Source organism: Gadus chalcogrammus, chromosome 1 (genome assembly GCF_026213295.1).
Source record: "Gadus chalcogrammus isolate NIFS_2021 chromosome 1, NIFS_Gcha_1.0, whole genome shotgun sequence".
NCBI lineage: Eukaryota > Metazoa > Chordata > Actinopteri > Gadiformes > Gadidae > Gadus > Gadus chalcogrammus.
The window spans coordinates 8,647,684-8,666,207 of NC_079412.1; the positions used below are offsets into that span (position 1 = coordinate 8,647,684).

The following is an 18,524-nucleotide window of genomic DNA, read 5'->3' on the forward strand; positions in this document are numbered from 1 at the left end:
ACACACACACACACACACACACACACACACACACACACACACACACACATACGCACGCACGCACACACGAACACACACACACACACACACACACACACACACACACACACACACACACACACACACACACACACACACACACACACACACACACACACACACACACACACACACACACACACACACACACACACACACAATCCAACACGTAGGCCTACACACTCGTACACGTCCTAATCTCTAAGATTGTTAACCTCGTGATATTAGCAAAAACTATTTCCATCAATGAACCATAATAACCCCAAATGTTATTTTCTTTCCATATGCTATATATGTATTTATACGCCGTTATGCAGTTAATCCAAACAACATAAATAACACAGACAATATACGAGGACCCGTATATATACTGGTCCTCGTATATTGCGAATATATATAGATATATAGCCATATATTCGCAATTTCTAAATCTATTTCTACTAATATTTAATATGCACGTTTCAAACATAAATTATTATAATTGTTGTTGATACCATTGTTGTTGATACCATTAAACTATTATTATAATGACTTTGCCACAAAACATATTGACCTATTATAATTATTTTCAGCCGTTCTCTCTTCTTCAACGTTCTTGGCTTGTAATTCTACCATTGCCTTTTCAACAATCGATAGAGATTTCCTCCTGTAATCACACACGCTCGATATTATTCTCTTGGTATTAAAGATTGGCTTTCAAAATATAGGCTACGCAATTATTATATTATGGGAATACGGGATGAATTGTAATCTGCCTATAACCCAAGCTCTTTCACGGAGGTGAATCAAGGTGGGCACAACAGACCTGTTTTTTTTGCCAACAAGACTAACCACCTTTAAGCCCGTGTAGAGCATATTAAACCCCATACTTTAAAAATAATCGTTTGATGATTTTATAACACTTGAAACTGAACTTAAAAGTTCAGTTTCAAGTGTTATCGATTAATCCATCATGAGCATGGCCGACAACGTTAACTATGAATATTAACGTTTTTTTTTCCCATATTGCTACTGTTGGCAAAATCCAGATGATACCGTGCAAAGAAAGTCGACGCTATCATTCTCTCGCTGAATCTAGAAGCGAGGCCAATTAACTTGCCTAAACGAAATATTATCCTATAATGCGTTAATGCCTACATGCATATTTTAGCAATTCAAATGTAGCCGAGAAAGTAATAGTTCTTCTAATAGTCAAATCCAAAAAAATACCCCTGTTCAGCGTGTCGCCTTATAGGCTATAGTTAAATATGATGTAGGCCTAGAATCGCTAGGGCTATTTGTCGATTGCACCTTAGTTGAACAGATTTAACATTTCTTAAAGATAAAATAGGCTACTTTCGGTAAAAATGAATATCAACTGATTTGGGAAGGATGAGTGAATAATTATTTAAAAGCGTGTCAATCTAGTTTGACGTCTAGACTCATATCTTGTTTATAATACAAAGCTAATGCACAAAGCTATTTTAAATCTCTCCAAATAGGCGATTTAAATGGAATAAATCCATCCAAAACTCATTATGAGGATGTTTACGCCCAAATACTGTTATACACATATTTATACACTCTGATATTAAGGCGAGATACAGGTTATACTCAGGAATAATGATTTAACGCACTGGACCATTTAAAAAAACATTTACAGATAATAATACATAACAAAAAAATACCAGAGAAAAACGCCTCCCGTCCTCCTTTGTTCCCTCTCTGCGGTGGGCGTCCTGTTGCCGACCCGCTGCTAGATGGCGCTCTTGCTCCACGGAAAAGCTAAATTCTTACCAACTTGACCGCGTTGACGTCACTGAAGTCTGGAGCATCAAGGCCACTTCCAAGCCGCTATTGGTCTGAAAATCACATGACACGTTTCCTAGCATCCATAATTATGTTAGTGATATTTGTACCCCCCAAAAGATGTCAGCATCCTAATGTCCTTATTCTTCTGCAGAAACCCGCAGCCCGCACTAGCGGATCACAAAAGAAACTGTCTTGAACCTGCCAAAGCAAAATGTCATGTCCGAATAATATAGTACCCAGTAATTTTCTGATGGATTCTATAACGAGTGGATCATCTTCCTTCAGGAGTGATGTTTATTCTAGCAATACTGGAATGTACATCCATCCAGATCGTGAATGCGGATATTCAATGATGAAAAACATTGGGAAAAGACGATCTCCCCTCTCCAAAAATGACGAGGTACCTCCGAGCGTCATGACACTTAGTGGCGTCCAGGATGCGCCTTACATGTCCACGCATATCTCCACTTGGGGTGTGAGCTGCAAAACTAGCAGGGACGAGCAACCTGTTGCCCATTGTTTACAGCCTTGCTCATTTCCAGCGAGCAACGTGAAAGAAGAGGCTTTTTGTTACCTTTATCAGAAAGACAGCAGCATAGCCAAAGGGACAACAGAGTCAGCCACATACATCCGGCTTGGAGACAACAGTCGCCCGACCCAGCAGGCAACCTCGGCGGCCGACCGTTTCCAGGCGACCCAGGTGTACAATGCCGACAGGCCTCAGCTCAACGACCAATTCCAAGCTGGCTTTGCTCTGACCCACTTGGCGGGATCTGTGGACTCAGAAGTGGAATCAACAATAAGCAGTGACAAATTAGACAAGGAGAGAGCAAAGGACTTGTCAGAAAATGAGAATGAAGACGGCAGAAAGAAAGCTAAGACAGACAGCTATTCTGATAATTCCGGCGAAGAATTGCAAGGTAAAGCCCCCGCGCATGCATGTAACAGCTCATAATATGGGCCTATGATATTGCCTGTATCGTCCTACAAATACATATGATAAATATAAAACGTTTTATGAATCTGTTTGTACATTATCCAGGCATTGTGTTGTTTTAATTGCATGGTGTTTGATTTTCTTGAATGTACATTATAAATATTTTATCATGATAGTTAACAAGCTAGGGTAAAATAATCAATGGGAAGTTCGTCCGTAACACACACACACACACACACACACACACACACACACACACACACACACACACACACACACACACACACACACACACACACACACACACACACAGTCACATAGATACACAAAAACACACACACACACACACACACACACACACACACACACACACACACACACACACACACACACACACACACACACACACACACACACACACACACACACACACACACACACACACACACACTCACACACACACACACACACACACACACATATAGACTAGGCCAATATATAGAGTATGTATTTGATTCTGAGCTCTTTTTTTTAACACTGGCCCACACGTAAAAAATGTGTAGGCCTAAATAGGCCTACATGAGAAGGGCCTATTCATGGATAAATATACAGATCGTCAAATTGCATTACGGATTCTTCGTTCTATGTTTGGAATAATCGTATTTGTGTGTCACACTGATCACATATGTAGTGCATGTTTCCGGATCTCTAATTTTCTCCCTCGTATTTCATTTCGACTCATCAATATCCCAGTGCAGGGGCCGCCCGTCGATCAAAATAAAATACCCAGTTAGTACTTTAAACTGTAACTTGTGTCCATAATAGGTCAATATATACATATATAAATGTTTTATATTTATATCCCAGGCTATGTATTCCAGGCCCATGTATTATAAGAATGCTAATTATTATTATTATTGTGTTTTGCGTTTTGTTTTGGAGCAGTGCTTATTGCCGCCAATATATCGTATTGTATTATTTTACCACAGCAGCAACTACTACTGATGCTAATATTATATGCTAGTAGGCTATTTATGTACGAATAATGCAGTATAATGATTCGTTTCATTTAATTAGGTGTTTCAGTTGAGCCATCGTTGTATTTTTGTAAATTATTTATATTCCTTAATGCAATCCGTGTTAATAATTTCATATTATTCATTATAATCCCTAACCCTATTATTAAAAGAATACTGTGCCTTATGAAAGTTTAATATTAGCACAATTGTATTATAACCTATTTTGGTTTTAATGGTGGACGTGTGTGTTTCTTTTTGGGTATATATATGTGTGTGTGTGTGTGTGTGTGTGTGTGTGTGTGTGTGTGTGTGTGTGTGTGTGTGTGTGTGTGTGTGTGTGTGTGTGTGTGTGCGTGTGTACGTGCGTGTGCGTGCGTGTGTGTGTGTGTGTGTGTGTGTGTGTGTTGGGGTCTTTATGCGCGTGTAGTGAATCCCACATTGCTGTATTAAATGATTTGCTAATTATTAAATACAGACAACACGCTGGGTCCTCATATTAGGTTAATCAGTAGCACAGTAACACTTCCGTTGTTATTGTTATGAGTGGGGGTTGAAATGAGCCCCAAGAGCTGGCATCTTAATCAAGATATCAACCGAATGTGAGAACATTTCTACAGGATTGTGTTTCCTTCGATGTCGTTATTTTTTTTCCCCCGTTGAGAGGTGTATTCGTTAATTAAGATCCTGCCCACAAAGAGGATAACATCGTAGTCGATGTGAATTTAAGATGATTATATAGATCTAACAAATAGTTTGCTTGCTACAAGTTATCCATCGAGAGACTACATTTATAAGGAGCCAAATGTAACATATTTCATTTGAGATGGAAACACACGTTGGAGCTTGCGCAAAGCTATAGCATTGTTCTAAAATCTCTCCATTTGTCATGCTTTCCTCTTCCATCAGATAATTCATTCACAGAAAAAGCAGCAGGGAACTGGTTAAACGCAAAGAATGGAAGGAAGAAACGTTGTCCATACACAAAGTACCAGACGCTGGAGCTCGAGAAGGAGTTTTTGTTCAACATGTACTTGTCTCGGGAGCGCCGCCTTGAGATCAGTCGCAGTATCAACCTGACCGACAGACAAGTCAAGATCTGGTTCCAAAACAGACGCATGAAGCTGAAGAAGCTCAATAGGGAGAGTCGAGAAAGGGACCACAGTGCCATTTACAACTACAGTTGAACACTTTAAACACACACACACACACACACACACACACACACACACACACACACACACACACACACACACACACACACACACACACACACACACACACACACACACACACACACACACACATACATTCACACACAATCACACACACACACACACACACACACACACACACACACACACACACACACACACACACACACACACACACACACACACACACACACACACACACACACACACACACACACTAACAGACACACTAACAGACACACAAACACGCATACACACACTCACTCACTCACTCATTCACACACACACCAACCCACAAACACACACACACACACACACACACACACACACACACACACACACACACACACACACACACACACACACACACACACACACACACACACACACACACACACATAGTTTACACCAAACTAACTCAGTCAATCATTCAAACTAGGTGTTAACTCAAAAATACAGATAGTGTGCCTTCCTCGATATTAGGCCTACCAGATATTTAACACTGCTACTCAAGACCTGGGACCATTGCTTCGCTCCATCAGTTTAAACATTGAGGGTGTCATTATAATGCACATAATGTCAACATTAAAATGCAAGTCATTTAAATGCCCTTGCCCTATAGTGGAGGGAGTTGTATAGTGTAGTTATATATAAGTTTGGCACATTACCGGATTTCTTGTTGATGGATGCTTTTGTTCTGCTGCATCCGTTATAATGTAACGTATTTTCTGTGTGGTTGTCATAATGTGTAATTTGCATGCATACAACTACGCAACTCGAATCAGAAAACAATAAACGCAATGGAAGTAGAACGATATTGCCAAATTTGTCCTTCCCTCATATAGCTACCCGGACCTATTGGCAATGCGAGAGGGAGGGAGGGGGTGGGGGAGACACTGTGGATGAGAAAGGGAGATGATGGCACTTTTAATAGAAGTGGGAGACCATAACGTTGATTTAAATATTATCCAGGTGACCACAGTAAGTCAAGGTCATAAAACCCTAATGTCAGGTTCGCCCTGGAAAGGGTAGGGGGTGGATTTTATGATCTGCAAATATAATGTGCTGCAGTAGTAAAGATGCGTTTAAAGGTGTGTGGAGGAGGGCTAATCCGCACAGTACAGTCTGCAATGTGCGGGATCCAAGGAGGCGCGCGATTGGGAGCAGCGACCGTTTCCACCCCGGATTATGGAGCTCAATAGCAGCGGGGGAAGTTGGCGATGGAGGATAAACAAAGGAGGAGTGCGTCGGGAAAACATAGCAGCGAATGCGTGGATTAAACAATTTTCCCCAAAAGGCATCTGCAAGAGAAGTTTAAAGGTAGGAACATATTCTATTTGGTTTCCAAATGTGTTTCTTTCTTTTGTAATTAGGCTATGGCCCATCTGTCAGCGGAGCTGCTTGACAGGTACGGTGGCACGTGAGCCCTGTCGGTGCGTGTCGGTGTCATCGATTCATGTCGTGGTGCCAAATAATTGCAGTGATTTTTTTTGCAGAGAATAAATTTATATGTCTGCGATAAAGACCTATATGAGGCAATATGTGTCCGTTTCCGATGTATTTTGCAGTAGGAATGCATTTTAAACGGTCATGTTGTAATTCATGGGTCAACATTAGCGCGAGGCATAAACAACCATATTGATTGAATGCAAAGATTGCCGAGGAGGTGCTTAATAGTTCTCTTCTCTGGTTAAGGAAAATAAATAAATATTTATGGTGGTACTTGCCTTCTTTGTGGTGGATTGTACTAATCCCTGGTTGTTTTGCGTGCATTTTCCTTTCCACGGAGGGACCCTCTGCGGGAAACTGAAACGTGGTTCAGGTAGTTTCATGTTGTTGGGATTCGCTTCCTGGCTCGGCAACAAGAAACTGCCTCGATTACGTCAGTTCGTCTTCATCAAGGGCACGATTTCCTTTGCATTACACCTTAGGCACCGGAGTGGTCGCAAATGGCATTGTAAATGAACTGATCTGTATGGGCTTGGACAGAGACGATTTCCTCTCAGCTCTGAATTTTGTGGCGGGCTGTAAAACACACTCTCAGAATGAGAATAGGTTGTAAACAACCAGGGGCTAACTCTAGACTGCTTCTCATCATTGGCTTTAGGTTTGATTTTCCTTGTCTGGCTACGTTGCAATGAACTGGATTTTATATGTATCGGATTATAGACTAACATAGAATTGTACACGGTGGAATATACATAGAGGAGGTATATAGGTTGATTGATATGTGGACGACAGACAGACAGACAGACAGACAGACAGACAGACAGACAGACGGACGGACGGACGGACGGACGGACGGACGGACGGACGGACGGACGGACGGACGGACAGACAGACAGACAGACAGACAGACAGACAGACAGACAGACAGACAGACAGACAGACAGACAGACAGACAGACAGACAGACAGACAGACAGACAGACAGATAGGGAGAAAGAAAGAGAGAGATGGAGAGAGAGAGAGGAAGAGAGAGAGAGAGAGAGAGAGAGAGAGAGAGAGAGAGAGAGAGAGAGAGAGAGAGAGAGAGAGAGAGAGAGAGAGAGAGAGAGAGAGAGAGAGAGAGATCAAATATCATTTATAAAGCATGAAATTAGTTCTAGGAAAATAAATTGGATAATCAATCATTGGTTTGTAGCGTATGGAAAAGCATTCTTCCATAATTAGCTGGAAGGCAAAGGTAAGGCATGTTCATAACAGTTGTTGCGCTCATTTCCATAGAAAGCCCTTTTCCTATATTTTATTAGACTATTCTCTCAGGTTTTGTGTAACACAAAATGTTTTTACTAAATCAATGTTGTTGCATGGAGTTAACTGTTCTCTGTTGGCCTAACTTTTAAAGTTTGTTGACTTTAAAAAGTTGCAATGCAAGTTTGTGAACATGTATCGGCAGGACAGGGCATCATTGTATTACCTGTTGTGTGTTAACTTATGCATAAATAGCCCAACTGAGATTTTACTTTGGTGCAGAAAATAGATGAATGGAAGGCATTTTTAAGCATCATACACCCCCCAATTATTTTAGACCTATGCAATAGGCTTATAAGTATATCACTACAATCATTAATGTTGTCCATTATCGATTTCAACACTGCAGTGAGCCTGACACATTCCTAAATACCACGTTTTCTTTCCAAAATAGTCCAAGCAATATTAAGAATGGTAATTATTGATTCATTGGTCGGCGTTTTTGTTCAACAATTTATGTATTAACCCTTCATTTTTGGGTTAAATGCCCGTTTGTTTTAGGAGATTCAGTTGTTTATATTGCTCCATTTCCTCCTGGCTTCACACCCCCTTCTCCTTTAAGCGCTAGTCCAACTAGAGACCGTCTGGAATCCAAAGTCACTTTCATTCAGCTTCCTGAATGGCTGTCTCCCCCTGGTATGCGTCCCTGACAAAGACTTTACAGCACTGGAAACAGCCCCGCGAACACAAACGCGGAGACTGCACAGATTCACCCTAAAACCATATAGGCATAAAACCATTTATTTCACTTTGTTGTGGCGCATAGGCGTTTACTGCCACCTATTCGGAGCAGCTCGAAATGTGTTGCCAGGGCTGGCATGATGAGACATGAACCAAAATGCTGGAGCAGCGGTTCTTTTGTTCTTCCCTCTCCTGTTTAAGCTTATTGGTCGATGTGTGATCCTAATCTTACTAGAACAGCCCTACACTCCCTATAAACAGCGTGCTCCGATGGCAGATGCTCCAAGGATGGCACAGGAACCATTCTTTCCTTATTGGCAGTGGTTAAATAATTTGTTTTTCTGGTTCTTGATGACTTGTTGCATTATATATACAACAAGCGGTGTCCATCATATCGTTCAGGACATATAGTATCGTCGTTGAGGTGTGGATTATTGTGGTTTATATTAAGTCAATCGAATACATTTCATATTTCTGTTACAAATAATTGTGGTTGGATTTGGCAGGTTGTGTTTATCAATGCGTGGCAGAATATAAAGTGGGTGTATTTTTCTCAATGAAAGTTATTATTAGAATTAGGTTATTCCTTTTATTTATAATTGCATTGGCAGAAATGCGGGTCGTTTTCCAATACATTAACCAAAAGCCCGGTCTTTTGTTTTTGTTTGTATTTAGGCCTGTTAGTTGCATTGCGCCCAGGACATTTCTACAGACGCATGCGTTTGCGTGTCCGTCGTTCTTTCTGGAGGGTGGGAGTGGGGTGGGATCGTCTGCTTAGATTTGTTTGAATATGTGGGCCTATATTTTCTAAACCTATAAACAACAAATAAAAAACAGCCTAATTTGAAATTGCACTGCTTAATTTCAGAACGGAACATTGAGAGTTGTATGGTCACCCAAACCAACATCTTCTTTGGAACGAATATGGTTAGGTTGTACTGGGATACTATATTCCATATTGACTGTCTGCATACATTGTTGAGACAGGTCAATATATTAGATAGTGAAAGTATTAAGTCTTACAATATAATCATCCAAGTGTTTAAAAAATGTTGGGCCTTTCCGTTGGTTTAAGGCACTAGTTGAACAGGGAATCAATGGTCAATGCGACAAACCTCTAATAAACCCAAATGAACAACAAAGAGACACGTTTCTGTTCGATTTTATTAGTATTTGTTATTGTGAAGCTACATATAGTTTATGAATGCCAGATCTATAACAAAAAAAACAGCCATTCGATTTCTTGGCCCGCTTAATCGCGAATTCATCCAAACATTGAAGTTTAAATTAAATGAAATTGCATTTAATTTAATTATTTTAAACTAATTTACACCAAATAGACAGCTAATGACCAAGCGTTCGATAATTAAGACAGATATCACAACCACATTTCTACTAAATAACTTAAGTCAACAAATTAACACCTGTCCTGTCTATAAATAGCAGCGTGCATGCTGTTGCAATTCGGGACTCATGGAACTGTTCTGCTGCCACCAGCACACGTTTAAATGTTGCCATTCAGCAGACAATGTAATGTAAAGCGGTTTAAAGTTAGCTGTGAACCATCAAATCATGCACTCAAAATTGTAAGCAGATACCAAAAATAAAAAAGCACTGCAGGTTAGAGCAGCCCGGGGGATTGCACATGATTACAACCATATAAGTTACAGACAGTATTAGCATAATTAGGCCATGTAGCTTCTTCCATATTCACCATAATCTGCCATATTTTAGTTGCAGTAGGCTATGACCGCCAAACATTTGCCCAAGCTAATTATCTTATGAAGGGGTAGGCTACAAGTTTTTTACCGGGATTGAAGTGAAAACATATTTTGGATTAACAACACAAACAAAATCTAATAAATCAACAAATTCACAAGCAGTTTGTAAAAGCTGCAGGAATTAAACAAAGAAACAGAGCATAGCAAAACCAAAATATAGACTCGAAGTTAGGCTTAAATCAATATTTAGTGATTTGGTTTAAAAAATTGTGTTTATTATTATAATATAATTTGACTGAACAATTCTCTCATCGGAGCCTCAACGCCTCAAATACAAAGTCAATGCTGATTAGCGTGTGGTCGAGAAACATATCAGCTGAACATCAAGCGTAGGTTCACACATCATTAACACGGTTTAGCCTAATACATAAACTATAGATATTAATGTTGAAATCTGTCAATCAGGTATTTTTGTTTGCTTTTGCTTTAAGAAGTGCGCAAAACTTCAACCCATGGCAAAAACATCAAATAATGTAATTACTGATATTTGTCAACTAAGTTGTTTAAAACTAAAAACCACATGTAAATCTTGCTTCACGCACAATGCCGTGCATATTCTAATAAGCTTTAACAGCCTACTCTTTGTCAGTTTGCATTCGCCTGCATTGTTCAACATTGTTCAACATATTTGTCAACTAAGTTGTTTAAAACTGAAAACCACATGTAAATCTTGCTTCACGCACAATGCCGTGCATATTCTAATAAGCTTTAACAGATACTCTGTCAGTTTGCATTGGCCTGCATTGTTCAACATCACAAGCTCCACATATTTACAAACACTTAGAAACTCTGACTATCATTGGGAGGATAACGTTGACAGACAAATCAGGGATACATTTATCCAGGGTAGTTGTCTGTTTCACCCACAGAAACTGCAGTATAACTGCAGATATTTCCAAAACCCCAGACGTATGGATTAGGGATAGAGTGTTTCTGTGTGTCAATGTGATTTTGATTGTGTGTGCGTGTGCGTGTGCGTGTGCGTGTGCGTGTGCGTGTGCGTGTGTGTGTGTGTGTGTGAGTGCATAGATTGGGGATTCAGGGTTGGGTGGTTTTTTCAAATACTTTGTGGCATTATTACATATCATTAAGATCACCTTCTCCTCATTTATTTCAAGGTATTCATTATTATCAATAATTATTGATGAATAGCCTAAATACCCGTATATGGCATTAATTTAAGTAGCCTACAAGCATCAGATTACCTAATTGTGATCAGTTTGGAAGACATTAGTCTTCCAAACTGATCATTAGTCTTCCAAACTGATCATCATTAGTCTTCCAAACTGACCATATTTGGATTGGTCCTGTCAATATTTCTAAAGAAAATTACTTTTTCTCAGTGCACTAGTTCAGGGAAGGATTGGTTTTTAAATGTATCTGCTGCAACAAATGTAACCATTATATCCATGTTATTTCATTTTGGAGGTAAATTGTTATTGTTGCCAGGGTCCCATTTTCTTATTTCGGGCTATTATGCAGAACGCTTTGAATGATCTATAAAAACCCAATCTATTTCCCCGTTTTGCCCAATAACCTAGGTTATTTTCAACAATAGCTCTCCAACTCTTGGATTTTAGCAGATAATTTGACTCCTCTGCCTTGTAGTAATATTGTTTCCTATCGCTGCTTGATATCACTTTTCTCCCTGTGTTTATGTTATGTTAAGCTAAGAACTAAAGCGAGGTCCCATTAACGACACGTTTATGATCAATCAAATTATCCTCGTAAAACATTTATTGAAGCACATAAAAAACACGCAAGGCAACTAACTGGATGAATCGGGCGCTTTTCAGGACGCTCCCCTCTAATAATTTCTGCCTGTATTTTGAACAATTGTTCCACTTTCAAACAGTCCGTCGCTATATTTTGGACTTTTTGACGCGTATCCATTTCTTCTACTTTGATGCAATGTATCGAGTAATAAGCGAAGTACATTCCTACATTAGTATAGAAAATATATTATTTAAACGTACAAAGTCAATAGATATAATCTCCAAAGCAAAAAGGTAAGCAATTCGATGCTGTATGACATGCACCACGACAGAGATGGATTACATCATCAAATAGTGCCCTGCAAGCTTTTAGAGACGGAGCCAAGTGTGCGTCGGTCCGTGGAGATGCGACATCCCCTTAAAGATACGCCAAGTACTTCTATACATGGTTGTTGAATTTACCTCATATTTCGTTCCCAACTAACAAGGTAACTTTTAAGAGCAGATTCTTTAATCCGATTCACGACCACAGGCGTTGCATGGAATCTCGCGCATTGATCCACTGTACAAATGTCTGTGAGGGTAAATATAATCACGTATAATCACGTGTTGGAAAGGCAGCCAATGGCAGCGAGGCAAGCGTTGGGAAATAATTACCTGCCTTGATTGTTCTATGGTAGATACAAAAAGTACACATAAGCTCCATATAATAATCGGATGCATGTAAAAGGCTCGGGAATCTTCGCCATGTCGACCACGGGTCCCATAAGTAATTATTATGTGGATTCCTTGATCAACCATGAAAACGAGGATGTCCTCGCGCCTCGGTTCTCGGCGCCTGGTTCGCACCCCGCCGTCCCTCGTCCGACTTCCCTGGTCGCGGAGTGTGTTGACTATCCGTCCTGCAGCTTCGCACCGAAACCAGCAGTGTTTTCTACCTCCTGGACCCCTGTACACTCCCAGCCTTCGGTGGTTTACCATCCATACAGTCATCCACCTCATTTAGGAACCGACTCGAGATATATGCGCTCATGGTTGGAACCGATATCCGGTGCCATGCCTTTTCACGGGTATCCAACGAACAGCAGACATTACGGGATAAAGCCTGACGCCTTTCAGGAGCACAAAACGAGCGAATGCCCCGGCTCTAACGGACGCACCTACACGGATTATCTGTGCTGCTCCGTCGGTGACATGCGGGACAAGACGCACCAGGACCTCCCCTCTCCCGCAGCGGAGCTCGCTGCATCGGGGAAGCATAAGGACCAGAAACCAGAGCTAGACCCCAGTAAGTTCAAGCCTATTCTTCTTTTCCTCACAAACCTGTGTTGGTTCCCATTTCCTGAAGCCTGTGATGTGTTGCTTTACTACAAACGTAACAAATAGTTATCTCTGAGTGTGTTCTTTCGCTTCCTTGTTACTTGTCCTCTGAATCTCCTTTGCTTGGGGGTAGCTTTAACAACTATAAAAGGCAAACGCTTGTAGGCTCCTATAGGGCTATAAAAGAGAAGGTTGTAAACATGGATACGGAAAACAAGTGCTCTTGGTGAGGATGTGAGACATTCTGAAATAGGGACCTTACATAAGGATCGAGTCCAACTCATTTTGAATATTCATTAGGGAAAAAATGTGTGGTTCAATGTGGTTTTGACCTTCGAAGATGCATTTTGTTATTGAGAACTTTGAGGCCTATAAGCATGTATCAAACAGTAAGCTACAGTCCCATCGCAGTTTTATTAGGTTACAACACGTCCCACTGCAGGCTCGTAAACAGCAACAACGGAACATTGCACAGTATAACGATTGTCAGCCCCGATCAGAAAGTCTGCCTCTTATGACTTCATTCAAAACTAATCCACTATTCTTCCAAGCTTCTTGTGGGGAATGTTAGCGACATGTTGGAGGACCTCAGTGCAGACCTGTATGGGCTTGAACCACTGGCCGTTTTATGGGCCAATAAAGTGAATATGTGCATTGACTATTTTACGACGGTGTTAAAAACTACAGCGACGGATAATCAGGGGCGTAATAGGCCCACATTGTGTAGATAGGAAGTAACCCAAAATGCGTTTGCTTATTGAAGTCCTTGTATTCTCGAAATGGTGCAGCTTGAGATTTGACGTTGTGTATTTACTACATTCATATTTTCATTCATACATTTTCATATTTTCACCACGCTTCCAGAGGGACGCCTGTGGTCCTAAAGGCTCATTGTTACCTCAAGTGTGATCAGTTGCTTTTTGTAGTGACTCAGTTAACTCTTTGCCTTGTTTTATTTCCATTACCCGCAGATAACCCAGTGGCAAACTGGATACACGCACGATCCACAAGGAAGAAGCGATGTCCTTACACCAAGTACCAGACTCTGGAGCTCGAAAAGGAGTTTCTGTTTAACATGTACCTCACGAGGGACCGCCGTTACGAGGTCGCCAGGGTGCTGAACCTGACGGAAAGGCAAGTGAAGATCTGGTTCCAGAACCGGCGGATGAAGATGAAGAAAATGAACAAAGAGAAGACCGAGAGAAAGGAGCCATAACGGCAGCAATGGACATAATCAGAAAATACTGACCACCTGTATCCCCACTGGCGTTGGACGGCACACACAGGCGACCCGCTCTCTGCTCCCAGCCGTCAGTCGGACCTGGTTTCAGCTCGTCGAGCCATTTTGACGCTCACAATATTGGTTTTCAATGCACTCATACTTGTGAAGCTCTTAAAAAAGCCTAGGTTTTAGAGAGAAATCTACGATTTATTTGAATTTATATGTTTCACTTTAAATCAAAGGGAATTAATACAGATTTGGATATTAAACATGCAAAATAAGAGAGGGGATACTTGAATCGTTTAGAATTTCATTAGTGTATAATTTATAAAGTTCAGGTGAACTTGTTGATGATTGTGTTCCCAATATTTCTCTTTTTCATGCAGTCGTAGTATTTTTGTAGGCTACAGAAATATTGAATTGGTTGAACTTGTCTATCTCGTGTTTTGTGTTACATGTTAATGTGTAGAAACAAAATGTGCTTCTCTTATTGTTTGACTATTTTCTACAATTTTGGTTATTCAACGTAGAAATTCCACCCTGACTATTAATACATATTAAAATGTAACCATAGCCTACCATCTTATTTTTGTGTAATTTATGTCAGTTTTTCAGGACACCATAACGTTCATTAACTTACAACATTGAATAAATCGTGAACTACAAAATGACACGAGTTAATATGCTGCTGCCTTAAAATGCTTTTATTTAATAACTTTTTAGAGCTCCTCGCAGTTCTCTTGGCGTCTCTCCGGAAGCCCCGTGGGTCGACGTTTTGTGTGTGTCGGTTTCTTAACCAATTTTACCTTGGGAAAATGTTGCGGTAGTTTTGTATTTAAAGCATGCACATTATAATACCAATAGACATGTAGGCCTATATTTTGTCACAAACTGAGCTTTCGTCTAATTAGAAAGCCCATTGTCTCATATCCTTTCCTAAACTCTGCATCTTTTTAGGGAAAAGAAACAGCAAAAAATAAATGGTAAACACAAATACATTCAATCCTATTTAAAGGTTTATCCAGAATGTTATAGCAATGCATTTTTTCACAGAATTCCAATAATTTAACTCACTTTATTTGTTCTCATTGTCACACTGGGGCCTATTGCTTTAATTATAATATTGCTTTAACGATTTAGTCTAATCATATAAATGTTTGCCTTAATCTTTTGGCACATATGGTATGAAGGAAATATGTCCCCTTCTTATACCATAAACTGATCTAATAAATGTGGATTATTCCTCTATAATACAAACTAATCGTACAGCCTGGAAATGTAAAAAGTCTGTCTAAGGAAGCTTTTATGGAAAGTGCTATTAGTCAAGTTCTGAGATCAAACTATATGGCGTTGAGGAAAAAAAATCCAATGTCCGACATTTGTTTCTTCGGATGGGCTTCCTCGATTGCCTTTTTGTAGTGGCAAACAATGCAGACAGGATGTTGCATTTCCAAAGCCAATCTATTGCATTTCCGCACTGCAAGCACCAAAATGCTAGTTTTACAGCCCTGTTGGAGCACGGCTGTTTGTCTCAAATGCAGACGAACAAAGCAAACTCGACTAACCGGCTAGACGTCTGGGCTAAATTACTTTATGGTTTTAATGGACGCTATTGGTGCACTGGTTCAAAGCAGAACCATATAGGTTTCGTTGGGAGGGGTGGCCTGGTGGGCTGCTGCCCGTGTGTTTCACCACGTGAGAGGCTTTTAGTCGTCAGAGCCACAGAGTAGATATGGATGTTATAACGTTCACTTTCCTATTTGAGGAGTAGCACGAAGAGAGTTAAACCAAGCTTATACATGTTCAAAGAGATGTGTTTGGCCTTCAAACGCATAGTCTATAATTTATAATTGATATTGAAATAATAATTTACGCATTTATGTTGATTTCCACATTTTGGGTTATTTGACCTAGTTCGAGTACATAGATATCTTGAACATGGCTGCAGGCATTCAGCGGCCTGTGTTTTGTGGAATCTGTGTGTTAGGGATCAGACTCAACGCTAGATGACGCTGTTGGTCTATGTTTTGTACCAGCTCTCACATAATCTAAGGACATTTACAAGAGCGACCTAACGTTCACTAAATTATAATACAGGCCGCTCTCCAGTAATATTCTGCTGTTGAAATTAAGCAAACCAACTCCTCGTCTGCATTTTCGTGATACTTCTATGTTTCATTGGCTTTGTGTTGTAAACTACAAATTATAATATTAAAAGAAAAAGAAGAATAAGAATAAGAATAGAGTAGTAATAATAATTATGACGATAACAATGTTTTTTTTTATTTTTCGATCGCGATGATAGCTGATATTGTTATTGTGTTTCTTACCGATACCCTAAAATAGGCATAGCTTAGTGACGTATAGGCCTAAAATGATCGGACTTTAGAATTGTTATTAACGATTTGGTACGGCTATTTAAACCCCCCTTGAGTCAATTGACAAAATATTTTTATCAGTAGTTCTATTTATAATCTCAATAACCACCAATAGGCTAATCACAATAAATCTACCCTCTTCGTAGTTGAATCTAGGCCCGTAGATATGATGATGATGATGATGATTATTTTCTTTTCATACTTATTCTTATAATTAATAATAATTGTAATCTACTTAACAGCGAGCACATTCAATTGTTTGATAGATAACCAATCAGCCCAACACATACATTTGTTTAAACAAGGCACTTTAATGTTGTTCGTAAAAAGTATAACAAAATACAGCATTATATACAATAGCACCGTAAATGCACCAAAATAGCCTATTGTCTATTACTAATTACACTTATAGCACTATTGGTACTGTTAGGCTACTACTACTAATAATAATATTTCTAGGCTACTAATATAACTATTTGGCTACTACTATTAGGGCCTACTAATAATAATAAGAACAATATACTTCATAATAATGACAACAACAACCACAATAATAATAATAATAATAATAATAATAATAACACAATTTATAATAATAACAATATGAATATAATAATATTCGGCATAATAACCCATGATGATAAATAATAATGACTTATACAATATAAGGAGAAAGGTAAAATAATAGCCCATAAACATTGATATATCCCAACAAACCACCCGACCAGACGGTACTGGACAGCTGGCCATCTCCGTAGTTAAGGTATAGCTTGTGAATATTCAATAGAAAAATACTTTGGTGCACTTATTTTTTTCTCTCCGATGGAATCGGCCAAATAGTTGTTAGTAACACCACAGAACCCACTCTGGAACATTTTGTAAAACAGTAAAGGTTACGGCTATTGGGCGAGGATGTCGTCCACCGATATAGGCTGCATGGCTAAACCTCCAATGTACAATTTTATGAACTCCTCCACACGGGAGATTTACTACTTTACCTCGTAGGTTTTACGGGGTCAGTAAGTGGCAGCTAGTATAAGGGGTCGTGTTTATATTTGCGTGTGTCTGTGTTTTACAGCTCACGGTGCAAGTGTATTTAACCGTTGCTCGATTACAACGGTCGGAGCGCCTGACTTTATGATTGTATAAGCTAATTTGCACGTAGACTCTCGTTTCTTAAGTTAAGCGGTTTGCTTCAACGCTTTTATGTTGGACAAAAAGCATGTATAGGGCCTGAAGCCTACTGGTAGCCTGTTGATAGGCAGCTGATAAAGGGTTCAATAACTTCGAAGGCAGAAATAACACTTGAAAGATCAATAAGACTGCACGTAGGCTATTCAAGATATACAAATATGATTACCAAGGACCTGGTTGTCTAAGCATGTGTGAAACGCTGCATTGTGTATTAAAGGGCCATTGGAGCCAATTTAAGACCTGTTTGTGTATGGAGCTAATTGGATAGAACATTGTGATGTATTTAATTCTAGCAATCATTAAAAACGAACAAATATCCTCTTGGGGTTTTCGACTATGGGGCGCAGGTCCTCTCAAGGTGCAGGCCCGCTTCTGACCGCTCGTGTAAAGATGGAGGGAGGGGGGAACGGAGGGAGGGGGAAATGGAGGGGGGGGCGGGGGTGATTTGGCGGGGGCTGTCGGGTGGATGCAAAAAAAAGGAAA

General features: G+C 39.9%; 2 protein-coding genes across 2 annotated transcripts; both read left to right on the forward strand.

The window, feature by feature from the left end:
• Window positions 1-1,894: 1,894 nt before the first annotated feature.
• On the forward strand, window positions 1,895-5,838 carry hoxc10a (homeobox C10a). The gene is made up of 2 exons (XM_056587240.1): window positions 1,895-2,750; window positions 4,693-5,838. Exons 1-2 carry the CDS (start codon window positions 2,042-2,044, stop codon window positions 4,968-4,970), a joined length of 987 nt encoding a protein of 328 aa, XP_056443215.1. The 5' UTR covers window positions 1,895-2,041; the 3' UTR covers window positions 4,971-5,838.
• Window positions 5,839-11,260: 5,422 nt separating this feature from the next.
• Window positions 11,261-16,625, forward strand: hoxc9a (homeobox C9a). The gene is made up of 2 exons (XM_056587268.1): window positions 11,261-13,215; window positions 14,219-16,625. The coding sequence occupies exons 1-2, from the start codon at window positions 12,645-12,647 to the stop codon at window positions 14,461-14,463; spliced, it is 816 nt and encodes a 271-aa protein (XP_056443243.1). The 5' UTR covers window positions 11,261-12,644; the 3' UTR covers window positions 14,464-16,625.
• Window positions 16,626-18,524: the final 1,899 nt, after the last annotated feature.